The following is a 13124-nucleotide window of genomic DNA, read 5'->3' as shown; positions in this document are numbered from 1 at the left end:
TATTATGATGATCATTTAAATTATATGTAAGCAACTTAAATACACTGTTTAAACAAAACTAGCAGCAGTCCTATATCATGAATAAAAAGGGGTGTTAATTTGTTAGCTCTAAATCAAATAAAATATAATATATGCAATTAAAATAATTTCCTTTCATCTGATCTCTACACTGTTAGCTGGTCAACATTGACTGTTTACACAGCAACATTTTATAGCATGCATGGCTGTGTTTTGCCAGGGCAGTTCACACAAGAAGCTCAAGGGAAGAATTGCTATATTCACTTGTCCTCCTACACTCACACAGCTTTTTTCTGACACCTATGCTAGCTGTGATTCCTCAGTGACATCCTTCCCCAGATGAAATTTGCCTTCTTTCCCCAATTTTGTCACATATTTGTAGTGGAAAGAGACAAGACCAAAACCATTGACAACCTGTGCAGATGTGAGCAGGCCTTGTGAGTGTGCTGTGAAGGGTCTGTGGGAGCACAAGAGGTGAATAGCAGAGGAAAGAAGGTGCAGGAACTCCTGGCATTTATCAAGACTTTCCATAAGATTTACTGGGTCTATAAGTGTGTAATGCACCCAAAAAAATGAACCTTGCCCCTTTTTTTTTGTTCATTGAAGCTATCACTCCTTATCCATCAGACCTCCATGTGGGATTTAAATGGTGGTGGGAAGTTCTCACGCCCAAGCCCTGCATTGTTAGCATATGAATGCTCAACTAATTGTTTGAAGTAACAATTAGGAGGATAATGGGTAAAGGAAGAAACTAGAGACAGCAACCAACACCTGTGAATCAGAACTTTCTTGTATGTAATTAGTTAAAAAAGCAGGCACAATGCACATTGACTTGAAAATATGATCCTAAGACAATGCTGGTGCATCTAAATCCCTTTTTAGTGCCATTACTTACATGTAAGATTTGATCTTTTTTTGCAAAAATCTTACTCCTGAGTGAATGTTGCAAAGTGTTGCAAGGTTTGGGGTTTTTTGGTGGAAAGGGAGAAAGGGAGAGAAAAACATTCAAGGGCAGTTGCAATTTCACAGGGGAGGCAGAATGCCAGATGAAGTTATTAAAATGTATCGAGTACAGATAGGTATCAGAAAGTCATTGTAAGACACAGAACATTTCTAACCTTGCAAATAGCAATTATAATTTAACATCTGTAATCAGCACTACCTTTCTACATTAAAGAAAAAGAAATGGCCACTGTGAAACTGTTTCATTAAATTGCATTTACTTGCAGAATGTAAGCAGAATTCTATGGTACTTCCTCAAGAAAGCGAGACATATTTGCACTCAGTGTGCTCATATGCAATTATTTCTTAAATATATTGTGCTGTGCTTCTCTAGAGCAGTATTTAATGAAGTTAGTTAATGTTATGACTCTTAAAATGACAGTTTCAGAAAGCCTGCATCTGAAAATTACATATATTACTAAGCATTAGGGGACACAGTAACATATTTGCACACATCAGTAGTGTTGCCAGAGCTGTACTGGCATAAAATGGAAAATGGTGAAGGTAATTCTGTAGTCAGAATAAATCAGTGTATATAGAGTAAAATATTTATCTGAAGAGAAACGTAATGTCATTAGAAAGTATCTAATATCTAACTTCCTCACTCCTTAAAGTTTGTGGAGATATAAGTAACTTCACATACTTCAGCTATAATATTGCTGATGATAGTACACAGTGAGATGACTTGCATTGACTTCCAAGTTTCCTAGGTTGGTTTATCAGAAAAGATGGTTTCAAGGGGAAGTTGTTTTAATTTTAACAGAGAACGTATGGTTGTGATTACAAAAAAAAAAAAAAAAAAAAAAGGAAGGATGAAAGAACATAAGAAGGGAAAATGAAGAAAGTAGAAGTAATGGGAGCATAAAGAAAGAAAATGTCAAGTCTTAAAGCAGGAGTTCAAAACTTCATAAAAATTGCATTCAGATCAACAGAAAAGCTCTTCTGTTTGCTTTGTTTTTGTCCTTTATATGCTACAATATTGAGGGTATTTTTACCCTGTTAAACTTGCCATTCGAGGTGCAAGATAAGAAAAAACTTAAGAATAATCAATAATTAAAAGTGATTATCTTGTTAGAGGGGGGTGTGTCATCTACGTTTCATGTTGTCGTTAGGCTTCTGGTTTTCATATTGTAAATTCTTGGCTATTTTGCAGATCTGGTGTACGGATACTATAGGCAACAGCGGAAATTGATTGAAGAGATTGATTGGTCATATACAGGTAAGCAAAACTGCTGATTGAAAAACTTGTTTTACTTTGCTATTTACATTTTCATTGTTAAAACTTCAAGAGCCTGTTATTTCTGTATACCACTTTCTTTTCCTAAAAATTGTTAAATTAAAAATATAGGAAATTGAGTCTGAAAATTGCAGGAATGATGGAACAGTAGAGAATACTTCCATTTCTAACATCTCACCCTTAAAGCCTTAACCCTGAGACATGACTTCCCAGATGAAGACTGGGCCAAAAAATTATTAGATGCTCTTTTCTCATCTGAATATGACTGTTCTGGCGAATTTGGTAAGCAGACAGAAATGCTGAAACAAGGCACAGAATATTATATGTGGGTAAGGTAGCCTTATACTGAACATCTGCACTTTGCTTCTGAGCTCTGGAGCAGCCTTTACAGCTCTCACCCTGATTCTCCTAAAAAATCAGTCATTTGAGTCATTCAAGTGACTTCCTGAAGATGTGCCTAGACTCTTACATTTTTAATGATTTAAGCTACTGTTTCAAAAAATACCAATTTATGAAAAGAAATAAAACCTATCAGATATCAGTGTTTCATATATTTCATTCAAAATATGTTCCTGCAGATAAAGAAAGTTACACCATTCTCTTTCTCTCTCTCACTCTTTCTCATTTTCAAGACAGTTTTTATCTTCCAGGGTAAAACATATCTAACAAGTTTTGAGCCTAGAGAGAATCGAAACAGTCTGGTCATAAAACGTTCAAAATGAGATCTATAATGAAAACTCCCACTTACACACATTGTACTGCAAAATCCAGGCAATACAATATTTCAAGTTCAAAATCGATCCTTGTTTTAACACTGCAGTTATGGGAAAGCAGGGATAACCCTGCAGGATAACAGGTGGCCAGAGGGCATTTTATGAGTTCACTTGAAAGAATAGTGAATGGGTTTTGCAGGGGACAGAGTTCTTCCCCAGCCTGCAGAGAGCACCCACCCACTGTGCAGCTGCTGCAGCACATTCACTGGGTATTCTGGATGGCAAAACAGCACAGATCTGCAAGCCAGAGGATTCATCCTTGTTGCTCCTCTCCCTTAATATGAGATGCCTTGTGTAGTCACCTCACTTCTTGATCCTTACTCTAGTGACTCTGCTGTTGGCAAAGCCTTTCTCCCTGTACAGACCTATACAGTCAGGTGCATGTGGGTGCATGGGGTGGCCAAAACATGAGAAGGTCCCTGCTCAGCAACATGTGCCCTGCCTCACAACCTCCTGCTCCTTCAGCACCCTGCTCCAGAAGCCTCCTGCCTCTGCATCCTCACCAGACCCTCCACCACATGGGTTCAGCATTTGTAACACAGACAACTCCAAGAGTGGTCAGGCACTGATTTTCGGAGCTTTGTGAGGAACTGTATATCAATCAAGTAATCAGTGTCTAGGGCTGCCAGTTGTCTTGTGAGCCCCATGTGGTTTGTGATGTGTCCCTGAAATCCCAGGTAATTTGTTCATGGCCTGAGGGGAACACACAAATTGAACTTTCACTTAAAAAACCATAGTCTTCCTGAATTTGAAGAAAAAGTACATATTTTAACGTCTAGATGTTGAGGCATGCTGGTCTGTTTTCTTTTTTTTTTTTTTTTTTTTTTAATCTCATGGTTTTGTTCCTAGAGCAAACAATAACCAGTACTGTATGTATAATTTCTACACCTAGATGAGACTTCAGATACTGATGAGCATGCACATTTTTTAGTAGATGACCAATACTTTGTCAGTTCATTCTTTCCTCAGACACCAGGTATATTATTCCATCCTATAGCCCACTCACTGAAAGATCTGAAAACTTAGCCTCTGTGTACCAATGAAGCTTTATGAATGAGCCTGCATCATGGAGTTTAATCCATCATAACTAAGAAAAATCTAACTGTCTTGGTAAATTAATCTGAGTTTGACCAGGTACAATTCCCTATGTTAAATAAGAATTTTAAGTTACATTAGCCACAGTGGGTCAATACACTCTTTTACTGGGATGGTGCTGGGAGGTGAAAGTAAAATGGAACTAGAGAAAAAACTTGAATCTCACCTGCTGAAACTGTGCAGTTTCTGAAGGTGAATTTTGATAATAAAGCCGTTTCATATACTGTAATTTATGTGACCCGTCAGATGTTGACTCTCAAGTAAGTGCCTAATGAAGGCATAAATGTTAATGGAAACAGGTTTAGTACTTCTTAGGGCTCTGCTCTTAGGCATAGACAAATAATGCATTTGCAAGCATGAATTTAGGGCTTTTGTGTCCTGATTATGCAAATATTTGCATATAAAAAATACCGCATTGAAAAAGTGGGAAGTGCAAGTGCACACTACAGGTAAAATCCATCTTTTCAGAGAAAATGTGGTTCTTGAAGTTAGTTCATTAGTAAAATGATTTTATTTTAACAAACTTTCTTTGCATTTTTTCTTTAAAACAGTGATGGAAATAAATTAGAGCAATATGAATATTTCAAAATGGTGTCATGTACCAAAAGTGAAGTAAACCACTTTTATTGTAGAAAAAACAAGTCTGCTGAGAAAGTTAATTTTCTCAATTCAGATATGTACTAATTAATGATCAAAGATCATTTAGACATTATTTAGCTGCAACACTAAGATAAGGCAATCTGATATTATTATTTAAAACCATAAAGCAAGCAATATTTGGTTCAAATATTTCTGTATCATTCAGGTGAAAGATTAATTTTTTTTATGCTTTGTTTACCAGCATTATTTTTTCCAGAAGGAATGATAATGCTGTTTTCTGTTCAGTTTGGTCTTGTGGGTATTTTTTTAATTTTTAACATGACTCAGCAAACTCAGATGCCTCAGCCTCTTTGTACATCAATTGCTCCAACCTCTTGATCACCTCAGTGACCCTTAGTGATATATCCCTCTAGGACTGAGTTGGGAAAATGAAACCAGACTTCACATTCCTGATGTCACCTCACTCATGTGCAGCAGTCACTTCCCTGGTCCTGCTGGCTACATTCTTGCTAAGGTAGCCCTGGAATTTCTAGGTTTTCCTGGCTGCAAGGGCACACTGCTGACTCACACACAACTCGATGTCTAGCAGGATAATATATTATGATCTTTTCAGATAAATTTTATTATCTGATGTATTTCAGTAGCAAAACCTGGCAATGATGTTGATGGTGCTCTTCTGGCTCTTGTATCAATACTTTCCTCAATAAGAAATGCTAAATGCATCAGCTTGTTGGTTTGCTCCTCAGTTGGACACTGAACTAATCTTGTTAAGCTTAAAATTGTTATCATTCTTCCTCTGATTCAACACCCTCTGGAGATATCCCCCTAATTTATCATTTCCCATTACTATCACTGCACAGACAAAACCTTACCTGTCAGCTGAAAGGCTGTTTTTGCCACACCGAGTCCTGGAAATTTGTGCTGATGGCTTCAAATGCTTCAAATGGGCCTGTAGTTTGGCTCAGAAATGAAAATGACCTTATTTTCAGTGGACCAAGAAAATGTAATTCTCTTTCTCGCCCAAACAAGATCTAATGTTTTAATTTTAAATGTTCTATCCATCTTTGAGGACTGAGGAGACTCTACGGTAAAGTTTCTTCTCATAAAGTTTATGGGAAAGTAGTTTAGCTGCTTCTATCCGTAATAATTTATGGGACCATTTTGCTTTTAGTTCAGCCTGTCTCAGCTATAAGTAAAAAAAATGAATTTGATACTGGTAGCCAATTCTACTTATTTTGTGAAACATCTCCTGCTTCTGTTACCCCACAATTTGATCCTGGTAAAACAGAAAGTTTCAGGCTCTCCCCTTGCCCTCACCCTGCCTCCCTGTCCATCAGCCATCTGCTGGGGGCATGGACAGGGCTTTGTGGGCACCCCTGTGCTCTTCTTATGGGACAGCTCCAGGAGCAGGGCAAAGGGAGCTACAGGGTATGGGTGTAAGGTCTGGGTCTCCTCCATTGCTGGCCAGGGTGGAGTATGAGAATGAAGCCATTTAGTGAGCCAAATCCTGGCAATTGGGCTGTGTGGGAGAGCAGGAGGCACCAGCAGGAGCCTGCTTGAGGTGGGATCCAAGAGCTGCTTGCTGAACTGACTGTTCTACCAGACAATGCTGAAATGTCTCCAAGAGAGCCCTGGCCAAAAGCTGATGAAAGCTCCTGCCTTCACTGGATAGATAAAACTGCACTCTGGGAAGATGATGCATACCAAATTAAATTCACATTTTTTTCTTGCTAGCTATCTACCATGGTGGTATCTGCATAGTTTTGTGAGATCTGTGGTTTTTACCACCTCCTGTGACATAAATCACTGTGTTTTATTTTCACCAAGGATAATCATGACTGATGTGCCGTACCTGTTGTAATTAAAAAAAAAAAAAAAAAAAAAAAAAGTCTTGGGTTCCTTTCTTAAAGGATGCAATTAAGGTGACATAACATGCATTGCTTTATTAATTCCTATGAAAATAGCTCTGCAGAGGGTCTTTTCTTTTTTATTAGACCTTATGCTTCAGAAGCTGTTGTAGCTTTCTTTACATGATAGCTCATTACATGTATTTACTTCCCCCAGTTCACACAGTCATTCCTGGTTCCAGTGTTTTGTCAAAAGATTCACAGGATCATTAATTAGAAAGCCAATGACATTATTATGTTTTGGAAAAGGCTGATGCTTCAGCAACAAAAATTACAATGTTATGCATTATTTACATCAAAGAGACAAGGTGTCCTTAAGCAGGAAACTACATGCTAGCATTGCATTGCCATAAAGAAATCCCTTCTAATGTATCTCAGTGTACTGAATAAACAACACAAAGCATATTATTCAGCACAAATAAGATGTCTATTCAGTATATTTGTGATCAGACTTCTGAAATCATATTAAGAGATGATTCGGAAGAGTATTTCAAACATCCTTTCTTTTCAATCAATATTTTTTTGAGCATCAGAAGACTACTAGCAGCAAAGGGAAATCTATTTAGCATTTATTCAGTCAGTATTTTTAGGATAAACTGAGTGGAAAACTGTTGCAAGATTTTTTTCTGGAGATGAGGTAAGCGAATTAGACCCCATATTCAAGGATCTTGCAAAGCTGGATGCTTGTAGGACAGGCATGTAGAATCACATGTTGGTTTTCATATTTTCCTCCTCACCAGTAAAATTATAGGATTTTTCTGTCAATAAAGAATTAAGTGATCTATTTGCCAGAGTTGTCTGATAAGTTACTCTGATAAGACCTATTCCTTCCCCCACTTCCGTCCTGAAATACTATAAGCAAAGGAAACAGCTGGGCCATTTTCAGAAACTGCACAGCATCTCAGTCTGAGCATCATCTAGATTATTCAAACATATTTGGTTTCTGACGTGAAGAAATCAAAGTGTGAGGTATTTGTGTTGTGTGGCACTGCTGTTTTGATACAATCTGACCAGGAGTCAGAAAGATGTAGAGACTACCCATTAAGTTAATGCATTTGAAAATTACAAACATTTTTTAGGAGCGCTGTCTTTGGGAATACACCAAAGTACAATGAAGAATAGCAGACTGTGGGTATCTTGCAGTAAACTACAGCCTCTGGTTAAGCCTCTGCCCATCAAAAGGATGATAAAAGTATCCTCAATTACATACTACTGAATAAATTCTAATTTACAAGTGCACCAAGCTGTGTGGTGCAGCTGACACACTGGGGGGGAAGGGATGCCATCCAGAGGGACCTTGACAGACCGAAGACGTGGGCCCATGCCAAACTCATGAAGTTCAACAAGACCACATGCAAAGTTCTGCATCTGGGTCGAGGCAATCCCAAGCACTGCTAGAGGCTGAGCAGTGACTGGCTTGAGAGCAGCCCTGAGGAAAAGGACTTGGGGGTGCTGGTGGATGAGAAATTCAATATGAGTCACCAGTGTACACCTGTAGCCCACAAAGCTAAACTGATCCTTGGCTGCATCAAGAGAAGTGTGGCCAGTGGGTCAAGGGAAGCGATTCTCCCTCTCTGCTCCGCTCTCATGAGACCCCACCTGGAGTACTGAGTCCAGTTCTGGAGCCCCTCTTATAGGAGGGACATGGATGTGCTGGAATGTGTCCAGAGAAAGGCCACAAGGATGATTAGAGGGCTGGAGCACCTCTCCCATGAAGACAGTCTGAGAGAGTTGGGGTTATTCAGTCTGGAGAGGAGAAGGCTCCAAGGAGACCTTATTGTAGCCTTCCAGTGTCTGAAGAGAGCTACAAGAAAGCTGGTGAGGGACTTCTGAGGATGTCAGGTAGTGATAGGACTAGGGGGAATGGATTAAAAAAGAGAAGAGTTGATTTAAATTGGAAGTTAGGAAGAAGTTCTTCACCATGTGGGTGGTGGGACATTGGAACAGGTTGTCCAGAGAGGTGGTAGAAGCCCCATCCCTGGAAGTTTTTAAGGCCAGGCTGGACAGGACTCTGAGCAACCTGATCTAGTGGGAGGTGTCCCTGCCCATGGCAGGGGGGTTGGAACAAGATCTTAAAGGTTCCTTCCAACCCTGAAATTTCTATGATTCAATCTGTGCTGTAGTGAAAGGATATAATCTTGAGGACTACTTACTTACATAATGAACAAATTATTACTTTGAGATCATCATCACCTTCATATCAATATGATTTATGGATTTTTGAACTTTAGAGCTCAGCAACTAATTTTTCTATTGCTTAAGTTTATAGGCAGCCTTGCTTTACTCAGCTGATACAGCCTGTTTGTTTAGGACATTTTTTCCTCAGACTATTCTGCTGTATTTATAACAGATTTAGGTTGTTTTTTCCAAAAAGCCATTTATTTCCATATGCACAGTTTGCTATTATACTGAAATACGAGCCATAAGTAATACAGCACAATGTGGTCACAAACTTGAATCCACTTACGACCTTGCTGTAACTCAGTATGCAGCAGCTAGCTGTATATATGTTTTGCTGGTTCTTGCTATGTTTCAAAACAGTTGTTCTTGCAACAAATTCCATATTCAGCCTGTGGTGGCCTCTTTGCACTCCCTTCCAAGAGCTTTCTTTCTGAGAACTAAAAGTATGGCTTGATCTAATGTTGCCTGGGGTTGATCCTATTTTAGACAATCTGTAACATGTTTTCTTGGGGAGAGGACACATACTTTAAATGATGCAACCACTCATTGTCTTCAGCTCTACATACCCAGTTCAAACAGATTTGCTGTTACTGCAACTAATTTTTGCCAACACATTTAACCACCAAGAAGAGATCTGTGTACCTGCCAGTCCTAATGTCACCATACCATCTGCACTGATCAAAACGAGAACAATACTTGTTCTCATCTCAGTAAAAGGAACCAATGATAATCTGTTGCAGTGGCTTGATCATATATGTTGAAATTCACTGAAATTGTTTGTTTTATCTGGAGAATCTGTGGAGCATGTGCTAAAAAGCTTTTCTGTGTGACTTTCAGCCTCTTCTCAATTTATCCATTTCTCTAGAGGAATGTTCCTACCCTTTTTGTCATATTGGCTTATTTCCTCTTGTATGGTTCAGCTTGGATTATAGAATTCTTTTTCCCACCACCAAATTAACTCTGTAGTGTTTTGTTGCCTAGCTCTCCCTGCCATTCATTAATGGCTACATGAAGGAACTGGTAGTTTGCCACTTTATCTCCTGTGTTTCTAGGAGTAACTCTTTATCCTTCCCAGAGACTAATGGAAAAAAGAGACAGCTGAGTGTTTCTTTGACTATCTTGCAGTCTCTCCCAGCTGCCTTTTCCTAAATGTCAGGGACACTCTCCAGCGTGGTTACCATGGAGCATTCAGCTGCCAAGCCTGCAAAGGTTCACAAAGCCAGCACGCCCACTGCACGTTTTATAGGAACATATGATGAGGGAAGGCACTTACCTGCTGCTTCACAGTTATGTAGAACATAACAAAAGGTGTTTTTTGGTGCATATTCTGTATAAGATAGGTCCCAATTTGGTACCATAAAAACCATCAGTCAGTTAGGGATATTCTCTTTGTCCCTCCATTTGTGAGAGTGTTAGTGTGTATTTAGATGTGTTACAAGTTACATGTATAAACCTACTGGTGAGCTTGCCAACTCAGCAGGTCAGTACATAAATATAAATGCTGATGAAGAGCAGTGAGACTTGCACTGTGCTATATTCATTAATTGCACTTAATATTAACTATTTCTATCAAAGGATTTGAAGGTGTTTTCTATTTCCTCATAGTTTATTATTCCATCTGAAATGTTGATAGCGAAACCTCTTTCTTTTGATATGGTTTCCTGGTGTTGTCAATACAAAAAACAAAAACAAAAACAAAAACAAAAACAAAAACAAAAAAAACATCCTGCACCCAAACATCAGGAAACATTATTTTTCAAACCTCAAGTCTATAGCTAGCAACCTATGCATAGATTTGTAGCTGAAATAGCAAAATCCTTTTTAAAATGCCAACAGATGAAAAAATTCACTTTGAAATTCCATGTAACCGTCATCTTGTTTGCCTAAAATGTATCATTCACTTCATAAACAGATTTCAAAAATAAACATGAATAAATGCCTCTGTTCCTAATAATAAACTATCTCTAGGTTCTGTTCCAGTCACTTGCTTCATGTTAAGATGGTCATATTCCCAACAAATGCCTGGGTAAACTGGAAACACATAACAGATTCAGTGAAGAATCAGAGAGGAGCTCTCAACTACAGTGTTCTTTGAACTGTCTCCTGGATAAATCATTCATAGAAACAAGATATTCTTCTTCCAATTGCTCAACTTTAGCCCCCATGAATGAAGTCTGTAGGATTTTCCAGTGTGATTAGGCTCCTTTCATTGAATTCTTCATTTTTTTCTTGTTGGGACCAGTTATGGACTCCTCAGCTCCAACACTCTGTTACTGCATGCAATCACACCATCCAAGTCTTGCATAAAATTAATCAAACTCTATTTTAAATGCAGTTGTGATATTTTGCTTCACTGGAGGAGTATCTCAGAAACTCTCTCTTGACTTTTAAACATTATCTGGATTTCTAAGATCACCATTGAGGTCCGCTGGTTCTTCCAATAGAATTGATTTTGTTGTTTGCTTTTTTTGAGAGTTCTTTTCTATTGCCAATATTTCTCTGCACTGATATCCCTCACCTGTTTGTTTTTTAAATTAAACCAGGATAGTCTCATCTCTTGTCCCCTTTTGATATTGGACTAGCTTTTTCTGCTTATCCATATTTCAACTAAAATTCTTTTGACTTCAACTTTTGTGACCAGCTCTCATCCCAGATTAATTGTCCCCAGAACTTTGTGCAGAGCAGTTAATACATTCCTATCTTTACTGGCTAGAGCTTCAAAACACCCTTTGCTTCCATCATACTGTCTACAGTCCTCTGAGACTGTCAGACATGGTCTGATTCTCCTCCTCCCCCATGTTTTCCCTGTGGTGAGATTCCCATTAGTAACAAAAACTCCCACTTACTGTCTCTAGATGTATGATTTTATAAAGTGCATTGTTGAATTTCATGCTGGTTTTACTATTTCAGTTCTCAAAGTCAGCTTGTTTTCCCATATGCTAGACTGGACTTGCTTCTCACATCATCACTAGGTGTAAATAACAGTACGGAGAAACTCCATAATTCCCTGCAAATACACAGCCAAGTGCCTCCCATTTACCACTGCTTACTATTTTTCTCCATCTCTCTTACTTACTGAGCAAGTGCAAGTACTGATTTATTAGATACTGTGGTTAGAACAATTTGGAGTATTTACTGATCCATTCAACACCATTACTAGTCCTTCCTTCCTTCCTTCCTTCCTTCCTTCCTTCCTTCCTTCCTTCCTTCCTTCCTTCCTTCCTTCCTTCCTTCCTTCCTTCCTTCCTTCCTTCCTTCCTTCCTTCCTTCCTTCCTTCCTTCCTTCCTTCCTTCCTTCCTTCCTTCCTTCCTTCCTTCCTTCCTTCCTTCCTTCCTTCCTTCCTTCCTTCCTTCCTTCCTTCCTCCCTTCCTTCCTCCCTTCCTTCCTCCCCCAAAACTTAGATACCAGCTGTGATCTCATTCATATTCTGCAAGCAAATTCAACCTTGATTTAACTCATTGATTTTAACAGCATGAGTCAATATAAGGAAGTTGGTCATAAAGTGTCCTGTATCCTAAGTACAATATCACTGCTGTTGAAAGTTTCTTTCCTGGTCAAGCATCATCACATTGCAGTTATTTATAGTCTTAAAATAAATGTTTTATGAATATTAAATATCTGGTTAGCAGCTTTATTATCTATCACCCACAGATAAATCCCATTTTGATTAAGTCCTACTTAAATAACGTTTCATTTGTTGTGTAAGTGTTAAATTTTACAACTGCAACTAATTACCTATATACAAATGTCAAACTTTATTCTAACAGTGTGAACTAAAGCCAACTGAAAGCAGTGAAAGATATCTTAACTTCAAACTGAACTTTGAATCAGTCCTAACTTATGGTTATGACCAATTTATGTCACATTAACAATGGCGTAGCTTTCTGTATGAAATTTAAATGTGTGGATTTTATCAGTGATGGAATGGGTAGCAAAAATACTCAGAAATGCATTGCAAATATTAATTCTATTTTCAGTGATTAAAAATTATTAAATGGTAGGAAAAAATACCATAGCTCCATCATGAGCCATGATGAGACAATTAGGCAAGGAATCAGTCTATAACACCCAATGGCAATTAAATGTGCAAACCCCTTATTATTTTACTTTATAAGACAAATTACAAGTGTATTAGCTTGATTCTATGAAGCTGATCATCAGTTAAAATTAATGTTGACCTTTAATTGTCCCGAAACTTCATACTTAATATCTCACTAAGATGAATGACTCAGTTTACACTTTCCAGAGCTGTTTCATTGTTCCATGGTAGTACTAGATACAGCTTAATGCTTGCAAGTGTAGCTTCATCT

The 13124-nt window shown here is 38.3% G+C and overlaps 1 protein-coding gene across 1 annotated transcript in view; it reads left to right on the top strand.

Annotated features, from left to right (window-relative positions):
* The first annotated feature begins 2119 nt into the window (after positions 1 to 2119).
* Positions 2120 to 13124, top strand: part of PTPRZ1 (protein tyrosine phosphatase receptor type Z1) — an 87807-nt gene continuing 76802 nt past the window's right edge. Inside the window, 2 exon segments of the mRNA XM_030446856.1 lie at positions 2120 to 2165; positions 2168 to 2239. Coding sequence (XP_030302716.1) covers positions 2120 to 2165; positions 2168 to 2239 — 118 coding nt within the window.

The sequence above is a fragment of the Calypte anna genome, chromosome 1, assembly GCF_003957555.1.
Source record: "Calypte anna isolate BGI_N300 chromosome 1, bCalAnn1_v1.p, whole genome shotgun sequence".
In the NCBI taxonomy this organism is placed as follows: Eukaryota; Metazoa; Chordata; class Aves; order Apodiformes; family Trochilidae; genus Calypte; species Calypte anna.
Note: the sequence above shows the minus strand (reverse complement) of the source record. Positions and strands in the feature narration are given on the sequence as shown.